The sequence below is a fragment of the Eschrichtius robustus genome, chromosome 8 (assembly GCF_028021215.1).
Source record: "Eschrichtius robustus isolate mEscRob2 chromosome 8, mEscRob2.pri, whole genome shotgun sequence".
Classification (NCBI taxonomy): domain Eukaryota; kingdom Metazoa; phylum Chordata; class Mammalia; order Artiodactyla; family Eschrichtiidae; genus Eschrichtius; species Eschrichtius robustus.
Genome location: NC_090831.1, coordinates 88,670,874 through 88,686,024, shown reverse-complemented (window position 1 = coordinate 88,686,024; position 15,151 = coordinate 88,670,874). Strand labels below are relative to the sequence as shown.

The window sequence follows — 15,151 nt, the reverse complement described above, 5'->3', positions numbered from 1 at the left end:
ATGGTGAGGGCTTCTTGAAGAGCAAAGGGTCCAGGATTCTCCCAGGTAGTTGAGACCATTTCTTCAGGTTGATCCAGAAAGATTGAGCTGGGAGAATGCTGGGGACATGGAGACCCCACTTCTCAAGACAGGGTGGCTGGCCATTTCCTCACTGGTCCTACCCCTTTCTCAACATCTTTTCTTCCCCCACCAGGGAGATAAATTTTTTTTACCCAACCCTGATTGAGAACGGGGGCTGCATGAAGTATGGAACCTATTTCCAGAGTGTCATATCCAAACCATGAAGTTTTACTGTATTTGTAGAGCCAGACATAGAAGTCAGATCTCCTAATTCCTAGAGCAGAGCCCTTTCCCCACTTTGCTGGCACACTTCAGAACTACCATCCCCGCCATTATTATTCCAGGCTGCAGAGGGTATCAGACACACCTCCCTATGTCAGCAGAGTTCTTGCCTAACAACTTCTTCTGAAAGAGAGAGCAGACCCACCCAGAATCAGAAGCCCAGTTCCAAACCCAGTTTCCCAAATCTGGGCTTGTCATTGTGCGGATGACTGAGAAAAATGTGAGAGGGTGGTGTGGGGGAGTGTTGTATCGTTCTTTTAAGTTTTAACATGTTTTTACAGGTTGCTAACTTACTTAACACAGCTCATAAATTCTGCCTGCATCTCACAAACCACTTGCTTGCTCACTATCTCGACTTACCACATCTTATGATTTTTATCTATTCTATTTGTTTTTCTTGTCTTCTGCGGAATTGAATATTCTCAAATCCTACAGCAAGCACACATTATAAGCAGAAAGGCCTAAGGAAAAAAATAAGATAAACAAACAGAGAAAACATTTGATTTATAGTGCCAGGAGGAACAAAAACTAAAAGAGAGTTTCTGCTCAAAACTCCACCACGGTAATGTGGTGGGTGCTTCTTGCTAAGGGGGAAAAAAGTGCCAGTCACTGGAATTGCATGGTGCTCTGAGACTTACTGGGAGCCTCCTTTCCATGAGTTTGTTTCTGCTCCTTTGACGGGGATAAATCTTAACAAATACAGATGCATCCCAAGAAGCCGTCCTTCCCAACCACCTCCCATCCACTTTCAGCACCTGCTGTGCTGGAAATCACACTTGGGATAAGAATAAGGCTGGAGACCTTGGGACTGACATGTGCAAGGGGGAGGTGATTGAGGAAAGGGGAGTGAAGGAAGCTCACAGAGCCATGGAAAAGAGTGCAAGTCACCATGGGATAACCAGTGCATGTGGAATATATTTATTATATGACTTACTTTGAGAAGTCAGCATAATAGAAGGGTTTATATCTTGGAGCCCTGAATCATAAGAACTATAAGCAAATTGTCCAATTCAGGCCATGTCCTCATTCTCTAGGGCTGCCACAGCAAAGAACCACAAACTGGGTGACTTAAAACCAAGGAAATTTATTCTCATAGTTTTGGAAGTTGGAAGGTGGAGATCAAGATGTCAGCAGGATGGTTCCTCCTGAGGGATCTGAGAGAGATTCTGTTCCATGCCTCTTTTCTAGCTTCTCTTCTTCTGCTTCTTATAAGAACCCCTAATCATATTGGACTAGGAACCCTTCTTACTCCAACCTCATCTTCACTTAACTAATTACATCTGCAATGACCCAATTACAAATAAAGTCACATTCTGAGATGTTGATGGTTAGGCCTTTAACCCAACTTTTGGGGGAACACATTCAACTAGTAGCAGTCCAAAAGTAAGAAATACAAATTTCATTTTATTTCTTTTGAGTACTCATTCTCTATATGATAGTAGGAACTATCACACACTCTGAAGTAGGAAGAATGAGTAGATTCCATTATATATTATATACATATAAATAATACAAAGTGTTAAGAGTGGTTATCTCATAATAGTTATCTGTTAAGGAGAGGCGATGGAGGACTTTCATTTCCACATTGTATATTACTGTAATGTTTGAATTTTTATAAGAAGCATGTACTACTTTGTAATCAGAAAAAACAATAAAGATACATTTTTGAATGGTTAAGGAGAGAGAAATGTGGCTTTTCCTTCCCTCACAACCTCCATATTCAGATTCTCTCTAGGAGACAAGGTAAGGGTGATCATGGGTGAGAGAGTGAGCAGGGGGCAGGACCGTAGGCCATTTGAAAAGTCATATTCAGTGCTACAATTGCTTTGATGTGATTTGTCTTAGGCATTATCTTTCATTTCTTTTTCATTTTAAAATAAGATTGAAGGTGGACTCAAGGCTTTCATGTTCATCCAAAGGGGGCATGGGTTTTCAAGGTTGAGAAACACAGAGCACATGAAGGAGATGACATTATTTCCTGAAATAAACTGCTTCCTGCAGCCAGGCACTGAGGTTTCCTGTCAGCCAAGGCAAAAAGGGATCATTGGCTTTCCGAGATTTTATCCAAACTGGGATTCCCAGGTAAAATACAGGACACCCACTTAAATTTGAATTTAGATACACAACAAATAAATTTTTAGGTATAAGTATGTTCCAAATATTGCCCAGGACATACTAATACTAAAAATTATTCCCTGTTTAATTTCAATTCAACATTTTGCATATTCCTTTTTTTAAATTGTGGTGAAATACACATAACATGAAATTTGCCATCTTAACATTTTTAAACGTACAGTTCAGTAGTGTTAAGTATATTCATACTGCTATACAACCAACGTCCAGAACTTTTCATCTTGCAAAACTGAAACTCTATACCCATTAAATAGCAACTCCCCATTTCCTCTCCCCCCAATCCCTGTCAACTACCATTCTACTTAATGTCTCTGTGAATTTGACTACTCGTGATAGCTCATACAAATAGAATCATGCAGTATTTGTCTTTTTGTGACTGGCTTCTTTCACTTGGCATAATTTCCTCAAGGTTCATCCATGTTGTAGCATGTGTCAGAATTTCCATCTTTTTTAAGACTGAATAGTATTCTGCTGAATGTATACACCACATTTTGTTTATAGAAACTCAAATTTCACTGAGCATGTGTATTTTTATTTGCTAAATCTGGCAACCCTATTCTGAACACATCAATCTAGATAAGCTTTTTCTAGGAATTAGACCAGAGGGGAGGAGGAACAATCAGGAGACACAGCTGGCAACATTTTTCTTCTGTGATTTTGCACAAGTCATAGAATGTGGTTCAAAGGAATTCTAATTTTGTCAACACTCTATGTCAGGAGTTCTTGAGCAGGAGTCTATGCAAGAGTTGCAGGAGTTCTGTGAACCCCTTGAAATCATAGGCCATGTTGAGTATATGTGCATCTTTGTGAAGAAAGGAACCACAATTAGATTTTTCAAAGGTGTCTGAGGACCCCCCTCCCACCCAAGGAGGTCAGGAGGCACCATCCTAATGACTGAAGGCATAGCTTTGAACTCAGGGAAGGCATATTTGCTGGAGGCTTGGGTATTATTATTTTCCAGACAATCAATTTTCTGATTATCTAGCCTTAGAAATGGAGAAAATCTCAGAAATTAAAGAGTGGAAAGTTTACTTGTCTACTGAAGCACTTCTCTCAAATGAGGGATGAATATGAGCTGCCATGCGTTCTACATTTTTCCCAGGAGCTGAATGGAAGCCAGTTCATGAATGATGCTGATCTTTGTGAATTTTCTGATGATGGTTAACCTTAAGAGGTATATGCTTTAAATGCAAAGGCCCTTAAAGAAAGAGATTAAGAAAGAGAGTGAGAGAGAGGCAGACAGACCACAATGCCTGAGCAATAATCTTACTCCTTATAGAAAACAAGTGATCATTTTGATAATCACTACTTTATTTTTCCTTTAGAAATCCTTCTTCAACTTACCAACAGCTCTTACCAATGAGCTCGACTGGCCCCAACTCTCTGGCGCTACTGGATTTCTGGACTCCACTAGCGGGTATGTATGTTTGCACACCCTCAAACATTTCAATATGTCTATGTAAGGAAACAACAGGAGATGAGATTTGTCCCCAAGATGTTGAAATGAGAATTATTAGAAATTGCTTCTGGAACATGAGTGGCATACAACAAACCCACCACTGACATAGAGTCTACCGTGTGGTAGGGCATTATGCAAATTAGACTTTACCCCTGCTTGCAAGGAGTGGGTATTCCTGCTCAGGGGCTCTAGAGTTGACCTCTGATGAAAAATACTCAAGCACATCACTGAATTTTTCTGACTCAAGAGACAAAGAAGTTTACTTGCTTATTTATTCTCATATATTAACATTTTAAAAGGCAGCAGGCAGTTCTATTTTTAGTTTTTTAAGGAACCTCTGTACTGTTCTCCATAGTGACTGTATCAATTTACATTCCCACCAACAGTGCAAGAGGGTTCCCTTTTCTCCACACCCTCTCCAGCATTTATTGTTTGTAGATTTTTTGATGATGGCCATTCTGGTGTGAGATGATATCGCATTGTAGTTTTGATTTGCATTTCTCTAGTGATTAATGATGTTGAGCATTCTTTCATGTGTTTGTTGGCAATCTGTATATCTTCTTTGGAGAAATGTCTATTTAGGTCTTCTGCCCATTTTTGAATTGGGTTTTTGTTTTTTTGATATTGAGCTGCATGAGCTGTTAAAAAAAAAAAAAAAAAAAGGCAACAGGCAAGTCTCAAGGTCCTAGAATCATCCTGGCTTTAATGCTCTGGAGCTGAAAGTAGAGAAGATGCATGGCGAGTCTGAGTGACACACAAGCCCAGTGTGCTGTGTGTGATTGGGTGTTGTCTCGGGGCCTGGGGACAGCCATTTAGAGTTTGAGCACCCCATTTTTTAATTTAATAGAGGACATCGCATATCATGAATAATTTATTCTTATCTTTACTCACTCATTTTTAAAATACTTATTAAATACTTACTACCTAATAAGGCACAGATGCTGTAGCTATTTCAAAGATAAATAAGGCTCATCCTGTCTCTGCAGTCAACTATAATCAAGAAGGGCAGATGAAAGAAATGTGCAAACAATGTGAATACGAGTTAGATGTGCCAAAAGACAACTGTCAACACAGAGCTACAGGGGTCAATAATGGAAGAAGAATTCATGGAAATGGTCAACAGCAACCTCCTTTTGGGGTGTTTGGCCAGGGACTCAAACCTGAAAGGATTTAGGAGATGGGGGCAATGAAAAAGGTAGAGAAAAAGCTAGAAAAGATAACCAAACTTCAGGAACTGGCGCTCATATTTATGTAGAAATCATAATTTCCCTTATATTCGTGAATATAAGGGAAAGTAAGAGAAATGTGTTTTCAAGTTTAGGTGTAGATTTTCAAGTTTAATCATGTAAAAAAAATTAGGTCGGTCCTTGTCATTAGTGTAACAATACTTACAGTATGATTAATAGAGATAGTAGGAAGTAACCTTCATAGGCATTCCCTACATACCAAACACTGTACTGAGTGTTATTTAGAGGTTTTCTCATTTCATCTCTTTGTGAGGTGGGTGGTATTATTTTCTGCATTTCAAAGTTGAAGAATCTAAGGGCTAAGTAGATAGGCTAAGAAACTTGACCAAGACCACAGGTGAATAAGAAGTGGTAGGATCCGCCGTCATGGAACCTTGTGAATAATGGAACCAGAGAAAAATTTGGTGAGCCAAGGCACTCCTAGCTCACAACTTCCAACTTTTATGTGCTGTTTTTATTCTACCTGTGGGAACGCAACCCCCTTTAGCCATTGTCCCTTTGTTTGAAAGTGTAGCTCTAGGATGAGGAAATGACCAAGAACCAAAGATGCCCTCCCCACATGAAGAGGTGGCATGCATTGTTTCAGACGTTGATCATGTGCCCATTGTCCCTTCCTAGGGCCTCCATACTCCCAGTGGTCTGGGGCCTCTGACACCCTTCCACAGACCCTCTTTCCCCAGCTGCAGTTGCTGTGGTCTTTGTCACCAGGAACACGTCCAGAGATAGCCTGGTTAAGGCAGCATTCAGGACAACAGTCTTGTTTATCTCCCCACTGTCAACATCAAAATTGAGAAAGTATTATTTATGTACCCTCCACGCAATCCAGCTATCTATGTATAAAAGTACTTGGAAATTTCTCTAAATCCAGGCTTTTATGACAAACAAAAAGAATTAGTTATGAATGAGAAATGGACACAGTTTACCATACTTTTCATGGAAGCTTAAATTTACATATGAACCCCACCTTTTGACCTAAAGCCTCATGAAGTTGCCGTTGAAGAAATACTAGTCTGATGTTTAAGATTAATTGTTAAATAGTTTAAACCTTCACTGGAGACACTCAAAGAATGAAAGGGGAATCCATTCCCATGCGCAGCTAAAATGATGAAAACTTGTTTCCTCATCTTTTTCCACTTACAGCTCATACCCACCAATAGTTGCCCCACATGTCCTAAATCTAATTTTCCTAAAATCTCTACCCAAACTTAGCGCCTGCTCCCAAGCAGACTCTGTTCAGTTGTTTTCAGTTTTTGTTGGGCGGTGGCAGCGGGAGCCAGTGTCCCTCTTTCTTTTCTGCCTCTATTCTGTCCTCAGACCAGGGGGTTCCTCCTTTATCAATGTGAAATCCTGCTAGCTCGCCAATCCTATTGCCGTTTCCACCCATCATCCTATCAGAGCCCAAAAGGCAGACAGATCTTCCTTAGGAGAAAGGCAGCGGGGGGAAAAGGGAGAGGAAAAGTTGTAAGTCATCAGACACAAATGGTTTATAATTCTTATGAGGGCTATGCAGAGAGATTCTGACCACATGGCACGAAGGAAGGAACCGTCTAGGTGCAGCTTATGTGAAAATCATCTCTATCATGAGCTAGTCTATGCTGACATAGCACCTTCTTGTATTAGGCTCTGTACTGCTATTTACAAAACAATCTGCTATGCAACTTGCTCGGTGTTGACTCTAAGCATTATCCTTACCAGCTGTATTTCTAAGGAGATGCACGCCTCAGCTGGTTGGCCACCTGCCCTGCAGGGTTTTTTTTCTCTATGCTTTTGTGGGCCCAAGTTATCTAGTTATCTCTCTCTTAGTGCTCTTTTGCCACCTGTTTCTGTGTACTGTGCCTGTGTTCTCTGCCATTTAGCTGGAATGGAGAAGAATATATTTAACTCCTTTGGATAGAAAAGGAAATTCTCTGTCTGGAATCAGAGTTGCAATGGATCCCCCATTAAGCAAAAACACAGCAGCATTACAGTCCCTGTGTGTCACCATCCAGTATGTCCCCTGTAGCAGTAGCTCCTATTAAACTGTCTCATATACTCTCATGTAAATTATATCTGCAGATAACCTGTGCTAGGCCAGTCTCCTTAAAAGAACAAAGAGTTATCAAGTGTGTAACAATTACTAAAGAGAGATTGGCATAGGATGGGGGTCCTCTTCTGGTGGAATCAGGAGAATAAATAGAACATTGACCTAGAGGAAGTGTTTGCAAGAGATGTGGCAGCTGCCCTAGGCATTTTGAGCAAATGTCCCTTTGAGTCCAAATGCTTATCAACATGGGATAGAATTTATAGATTTCTCTATTCAACTGGATCTCTAGAAAGTGCCTCCTATTATCTGTGATCAGCCTCGTGCTTTGGGTATTAACAGTGTTCTTTGGATATGTACCTTTGAAAGCAAAAGTTTGGAAGAGAAGATGGTTGCTTTCCTTTCCTTCTTCCATTATGCCCTCCACCCCCTCAAAATTTAGTATCTCCTATATGAGATGAATATAACTCTAATTGAAATTACATGCATGTATTAAAAGACAAACATAACCGCATAGTTTTACAAATCTTTACATCCTTCAGTTGAGTCAACATTAATGAAATCTGTTCTCTTGGCTCTCAGGCTTCAGAAAATTCAAAAAGTTGTATCCCTTAAAACCATGTGCTTTCTGAAAGAAATTGAGTAGTTCAAAGGCAAAAACAAAAAATAAAAAGCCCTCTGTGAGGTTGGCAGCTTGGGGGCTGGGACCCTGACAATAGGGAGAACTCTAACAGTAAGTGAGAAGAAAAAAGTATTCTTTAAAGATTAAAAATAGTTATTTGTGTTCAGATCACTTTCAAAAGCAATTAATTTAACAGGAAAATCCTATTTAGGTTAAAGAAGCCAAGGCCCAGTAACCCATGTAGAAAGAATGTAGAAGGATAAAAAACAATACCAAAACTTCAGGAAGGAAGAACTTCTTGTTTAAAAGCAATACATAAATAGATAAGGGAGATTAAGAGGTACAGACCTCTAGCTGCAAAATAAATGAGTCTCGGGAATGAAGTGTACAGTGTGGGAAATATAGGCAATAACTATGTAACATCTTTGTATGGCGATAGATGGTAACTAGACTTATCATGGTGATCATTTTGAAATGCATAAAAATATCGAATCACTATGTTGTGTATCAGGAACTAACAGAGTGTTATAGGTCAATTATACTTCAAAAACAAACAAACAAACTCATAGAAAAAGATCAGATTTGTGGTTACCAGAGGGTAGGGGGAGGGGGAATTGGATGAAGACAATCAAAAGGTACAAAGGTACAAACTTACAGTTATAAGATAAATGAGTACTAGGGATGTAATGTACGAAATGATAAACATAATTAACACTACTACACATTATATATGACAGTTGTTAAGAGAATAAACCCTAAGAATTCTCATCACAAGGAAAATAATTTTTTTATGCTGTATCTATAAGAGATGATGGCTGTTCATTGAACTTATTATGATAATCATTTCATGATGGATGTAAGTCAAATCAATATGCGGTACACCTTAAGCTTATATGGTGATGTGTGTCAGTTATATCTCAATGAAACTGGAAGAGCAAAATGCAACATCTAAAATTCCAGAGCACTGTGAGTCCGTGTGGTAGAGTATGAAGAAGTCTGTGTTTACAGGTGAAAGGGTTCTGGTTCTGTGTGGCTGTTAGGTGGAACATTTAGCATCCCTGGACTTCATTTATATGATGAAGTGGAGTTGCACCTGCCGATCTCTGAAGTTCTCCCGATATTCGAGTTTGGTTGTTGCAGGGCAACATGATGTTCAAGTCCACATCCTACTTTATGCTGCTGCTTGATTTAGAAGCATTAGGGAAAACTGCTGGAGAGAGATGCTCCTGCTTCTCTCCACCAAATATGCTTTCTCCAACCCTTAACTAGCCGTGCCTTGAGAAAAGATATGACTAAGTTTATGGGTCAGAGCCTGAAATGTTCTAGGAACCATGTTTCTCTAGGGCCAGGGATACTGTGCAATAGAATTCAAGCTCATACATAGTAAGCCCTGCATTAGGTGTTTGACCAGCTTATTAGCTAAAGTGGTTCTCCATTATAATCCTTTATGCATACTATTTCTTCCAAGCGACCCCCAGAGAGGGAAACAGGTGACTCCAAATCCTTAACAGAAATAACCACCTGAACCCAGTGCCTCTAACCTGAGAATTTATGATTATCCAAATCCCCTTCTGAAAGTGAGGCCAGGAGTCGGTCCAGTCAGTGGAGTTCTGCCTGCCGGGGCTAAATGATAGAGAAGTTCTTCAAAGCTGGGAGGAAGAGCAGGGCAACAGACACAACTTAAAAAAAATAAAGTAAGCCTGCAGTTAGCCTTAAAAAGTCAGGAAAGCCAAAAGAACCAAAAACAATGACCAAAGTTACCATATCAAGCTAGAGAGTTAAGAGTGAGACCAGTGGAAAAAAAAAAAAAAAAAAGAGTGAGACCAGTGGGACCAACATAAGTGGGTGCAAACTACATGGAATTTTCTGGAGTAACTGTTGTTCCCTCTGCTTCTGACTTAAATTTGCTATTTGGGGCCAGAAACAGAGCAAACGTTTAGAAAGAAATAGACAAAGCCATTGTTATAAGTGGCACAGTAATGCTATTCAAGGACATTTAAACACACATCTTTGATGAGAGGTGTCCTAGAATCTGAGTGTTAGAGGTTATCTATTCTCTCCAACCCGATAGACATTATATGAGAGAACAGTTTTGAAAAGCAGTGTATAACTCCAAACCAAGTCACTTGGGGCATTAAAAACATAAAATTGGAGAGAAGGGATTTGCAGCTAACATTTGCTAACCTAATTTCCTGTTTAAAAAAAAAAAAGACATGTAAGTATGAAGCACTAATAGGCTTAATATAAACCTTATTAAAACCATTATTCAAAAATTACATGTGGGGCTTCCCTGGTGGCGCAGTGGTTGAGAGTCTGCCTGCCAATGCAGGGGACATGGGTTCGAACCCTGGTCTGGGGAGATCCCACATGCCGCGGAGCAACTGGGCCCATGAGCCACAATTACTGAGCCTGCGCGTCTGGAGCCTGTGCTCCGCAACAAGAGAGGCCGCGACAGTGAGAGGCCCGCGCACCGCGATGAAGAGTGGTCCCTGCTTGCCGCAACTAGAGAAAACCCTCGCACAGAAACGAAGACCGAACACAGCCATAAAATAAATAAAAATAAACACATTAAAAAAAAAAGAAATATATTTCATAAAAAAAAATTACATGTGATATAATTGCAAACGATTAGACATCTTATAATTATACTTTGCAAAACAAATAATTAGCCAAAGAGTTGGTCATTTTGAGGTTGGGTGAGGCTGATTGGAGTGAGAGATAGTCTACATCAGTGATTCTCCAAGTGTGGTCCATGGACCCCTGGGGGTGGGTCTCTAAGACTTTTTCAGGGGGTCCACAGGATAAAACTATTTCACAACAATGCTAAAACAGTAGTTACCTTTTGCACTGTGTAGCCGTTTGAACTGATGGTGAAAAAGCAATGGTGGGTAAAAAACTACTGACATCTGAGCATGAATCAAAGCAGTAGCACCAAACTATATTAGTAGTCACTGTGGTCTTCACCTCCACACCTCCTGGATTAAAAAAGAGGGGATATCTTCCCTTGAAAATGTCACCTATAAGGTAGAAAAAAAATTATTAATTTTATTAAAGTAAGTACATAATTTTTAATAATTTCATCTGATGAAACGGGAAGTATGCATAGGGCACTTCTGCTGCATAACAAAATATGATGGTTATCCTAAGGAAAAGCACTTGTGTGAGAGAGTTGAGAACTGAATTAGTCAGTTTTTCATGGAACACCTTTCTTACTGAAGAAGACTGGAAAACAAATTATAGTTATTTAGACTTGGATATATGGCAGGTATTATATCTAAAATGAATGCAATGAGCTTGTCACTTCAAGGAAAACAACTGACAGTATTGATTACCAATCATAAAATTTGAGCTTTCAGAGAAAATTTAGAATTTTTGAAAAGTTGTATCTTCTACTATAAACTTGACAGCTTCCTAATACTCCAAGTCCTTTCTAATGAGATACGTGGTACTTGCAACAAGTATGATTTTTCAATATTGTATTATAAGATGCATCAACATTTGGAATATCTGCATAACTCAGTAAACCAATATTTTCTAAATGACCAGTTTGTGATATATGAAATCATGCCTGGGTGAAAGATCCATTCAAAGTACAAGCTAGATCAATGCACTTGAATGCAACATCATGCAAAAAGTCCATTTCAGATTCCATACTGCAACTAATCAGCCTTTAAGAAACAACTGCTTGCTGAGTTTTGGTGTAGAATCAAAGAAGGCTATCGGTTGTTATCTAAAAAGGATATTAAAATGTTATTCACTTTCCACCTAAATTTATACTTAAGACAAGATTTTCGTCATATAATTCCATTAAAAGTACATATCACAACAGACAATGCAGAAGCAGATGTGAGAACCTAGTGGTCGTCTATTGGCATTGTCAGACATTGAAGAGATTTGCAAAATGGTAAAATGATGCTTTTCTTCTCACTAATTGGGGGAGGGGTTGGAAATTTTTTTTTTTTTCAGAAAACAAATATTTCATTTATGTTAACATGTAATGGGCTTATTATTTTAACTGATTAATAATTAAATGATCTTTCAAATTTCTAAGTTTTAAGTTCCAGTATATAAATATTGACAGCTATAACTCACATAAACAAAAGCTCTCTGGTTTCTTCAATAATTTTAAAAACATAAAGTGGTCCTGAGAGAAAAAAATTGAGAATTTCTGTTACAGGGAGTGAGTGTAGAAAAGAGATGTGGCTGAGGACAGTGGCTGGGGGATGCCAACATGTAGAGGTCAGGGAAGAGAAGGAACAGCCCTCAAAGAGGAAAGAAAACTAGAAGCATTTAGTGTCCTGGAGGCCAAGTGAAGAAAGTGTTTCCAAAGGAGAAGTGCCCATCAGCCAGATGGTGCCTGAGGAAGATGAGAACTGAGAAGGACCACTGGGTGTCCAGACAGTGATCACGGGGACACTTTGACCAGAAACGTTTCAGTGGGGCGGAGATGGAAGTCTGATTGGAGAGAGTAGGTTCAGGAGGTGATGAAGTAAATGCAGGTGAGCATACACAACTCATAGCGAGTTTTACTATCAAAGGGAGCAGAGAAGTGAGGTGATAGCCGATGGGGAATAAAAGATGAGGGAGACATTTTTAGATGAGAAATCCTGCAGCATGCTTGTGGAGTTAGGAAGAGCCAAAAGAGGGAGAAAGGTGGACAAAGGAAGGAACAGGTCTTAGACAAGGCAAGAAGGGATGGAATGCAGGTGCAGGGAGGTGCTGCCTGGGGCAGGAAGGACCACCTGGAGACACCGACTGCTAGCCCAGGACTCTTCCTGCCATGTACTGACAAATCTCTCCACTGCGGTGATGTCCCCTTTGACCCTACTTAGTTTTTTTTTTTTTTTTTGACCCTACTTAGTTTTTAATTTTATTTTTTAATTTATTCAAATCATGAATACATTTCTATTTTACAAAACATACTGAGCTATGTAATGTAAAAAGCCAAAGCCCTTTCCCAATTTCATTCCCTTTCTCAGAAGAAAGTCCCATTATCAATTTAGTGTGGTTTCTTACAGACCCTTTCTATGCATCTGTACATAAAGAAATAAATGCTTTGTTGGGGTTTTCCTGTAAATGACATCATACTATGCATAACATACTATAAATTAATGCTTTAACAATACTTCTTGAAACACTTTCCATTCTTGTGCAGAATGGTATTTCATAGTATGGTTGTTTTATTCTCCTACTGATGGACAGTCAACTTAATTCCAAATCCTCATTAATTCCAATAATGCTGTAATGAACATTCTATGGTTCTCTTTATGACTACATGTGAGGATGTCTTTAGAAAAAAATTACTGCATCAGAATGTATACATTTTTAATTTTTTATAATCCTTCCAAAAAGGCTACACCAATTTACAGTCCCACAAATATTGTATAAGAATACTTGTTTCCCCACACCTTTGTCAATACCGGATATTGACAAATATCTTCTTAATTTTTTTCCAATCTAACAAAAATATTTTATTGCTCTTCTAATATGTAACCTCTTGATTACTAGTGAGTTTGAGCATTTTTCATAGGCATTGAACCTCAGCTTTGTCTTATCCAGTTACCCCCTTTCACGCTTCAACAACCACCAGTCAGGGGTCAGTTCCTTTTGATGGCTTCTCCACACTAACCCCCTGATATAGTAACTAATCTGACTATACGATTCTCTCCTGTGCTCCTATTTTGCCCCTTCAATACCAATGTCATCTCACTTGTCATAACTGTAATTTGAGGGGTGCAGAGAAGGAGTGTAAATTTGTCAGACAGTTTACTCACTGTCTCCCCACTCCACCCACCCCATACCAGACTCTGAGCATCTCGAGTGCCAGAATTCGGCTTGACTTCACTCTGGAGCCCTAGCCCCTGGCACAGAGTGTGGCACCATAGTAGGTACTCAATAAAAGAATCACTAAGTTTATAATGACATCACTTTATATTTGCAGAGTGTGATACTATCTACAAACATCCTTCCCTTGCATTTACTCAGATTGCCTAAATCAAATCAGATTTGCAGGAATTAACATTTCAGGGAAAACACCAGGAACATGGGAGGAGGAGTATAAACAGCATGAATTTGATCACCAGCTGCATAACGGGACGCATATAAAAATAAATCAGTGTAACTTAAGCCTTTGGACTTCTAAGTGGGTTCGATCATAAATATTCTACAAGAAATTAGCAAAATTCATCACAATATTAAAATAACTGCACAGTCAACAAATTGGAGAAAATAAGTTTAAAGTGAAATTATCAATTCAGTAGTCAGGTAGAAAGAGTAAAACAAAGGAGAGATCTGCTATTTGGTCAATAATAGATAAAGTAAGCATTGATGTGAATTTTTGTCCAGAATGATATAATTTTACAGCAATCTAGATTGATCAAAGTAAATGTACAACCTCCAAATTTTTCTAGTAGAATTCTTGTAACCAACTGAACTTGAGATTTTAGGCCATCTCATAAAGCTCAAATATAGATCACAGAGATAGTTCATCAATATTCTTCAAAAACTGTTTTGTGAAATGCTAGTTCCACAAGATGTTAAAAGGTATTATGTACACTTTTTAAAAAGATTCCTAGGTCAAATAAGTTTTGGAAATGCTGGTTTAAATAAAGGGAAACAGTTTTATTCAGTGTAAGGCTTATCAGAGCCTTCAATAACCCCCAAAACTTTGTATAGCTCCAAGATATAATATGAAACATTTCTTAAACTAATCTGACCACAGAACCATGTAGAATGTGTGTCTGTTTTATGAGAAAAATACGTCTCAAGAAACTAGTGTTGCACAGAGCATCCTTTGAGAAATACTGTTGAGATTACTAAAACAATCTTCTTCTATGCCACAAATTATCTTTTCAGATTTATAAGCATCCACAGGCTTAAATCCCTCAGTTTTATCACAGTTTAAAGTTTACCCTGATACAGTGGCCTAGAATCAAATCTGAGGCTGGCAAAAGCCAGGATGGAGAGAGTTATAATGCCACAAGCTCAGAGAAGGGCAGAGGAAGGAATCTTAGTGGAAAGTTAACAGGTAAGAAGCCTTGTGTGAGTACAGCAGCTTATGAATTATTGAACACGATGCCCCTGAAGTCTATTTCCCTCTACTATTTTGCTGCTCCAAATTCAAAATCTATCATGCTGTCTTGCTAATCTTTTCATGTCTGAACTCCTGGGACCTCCTCTGCAGTCATCCTCACCCTGCAAGCCCCCCTGCATAATTAGTCCATTGCCAGGCTCTTTGAATACACAACGAGTCATATTCTGCATGTTTATCTCTCTCTGAGGCTGAAATCTTGCTTCTCCTGTGATGTGATGCATTGAATTAGGGGTTA

At 39.0% G+C, this 15,151-nt stretch overlaps 1 protein-coding gene across 2 annotated transcripts in view; it reads left to right on the top strand.

Moving 5' to 3' along the window:
• The window catches only part of AOAH (acyloxyacyl hydrolase), a 177,719-nt gene that overhangs the window by 101,833 nt on the left and 60,735 nt on the right, over positions 1-15,151 (top strand). For both annotated transcript variants that reach the window (XM_068550049.1, XM_068550048.1), the window contains one exon: positions 3,801-3,892. In XM_068550049.1, coding sequence (XP_068406150.1) covers positions 3,801-3,892 — 92 coding nt within the window. The remainder of the gene's footprint in view (positions 1-3,800; positions 3,893-15,151) is intronic.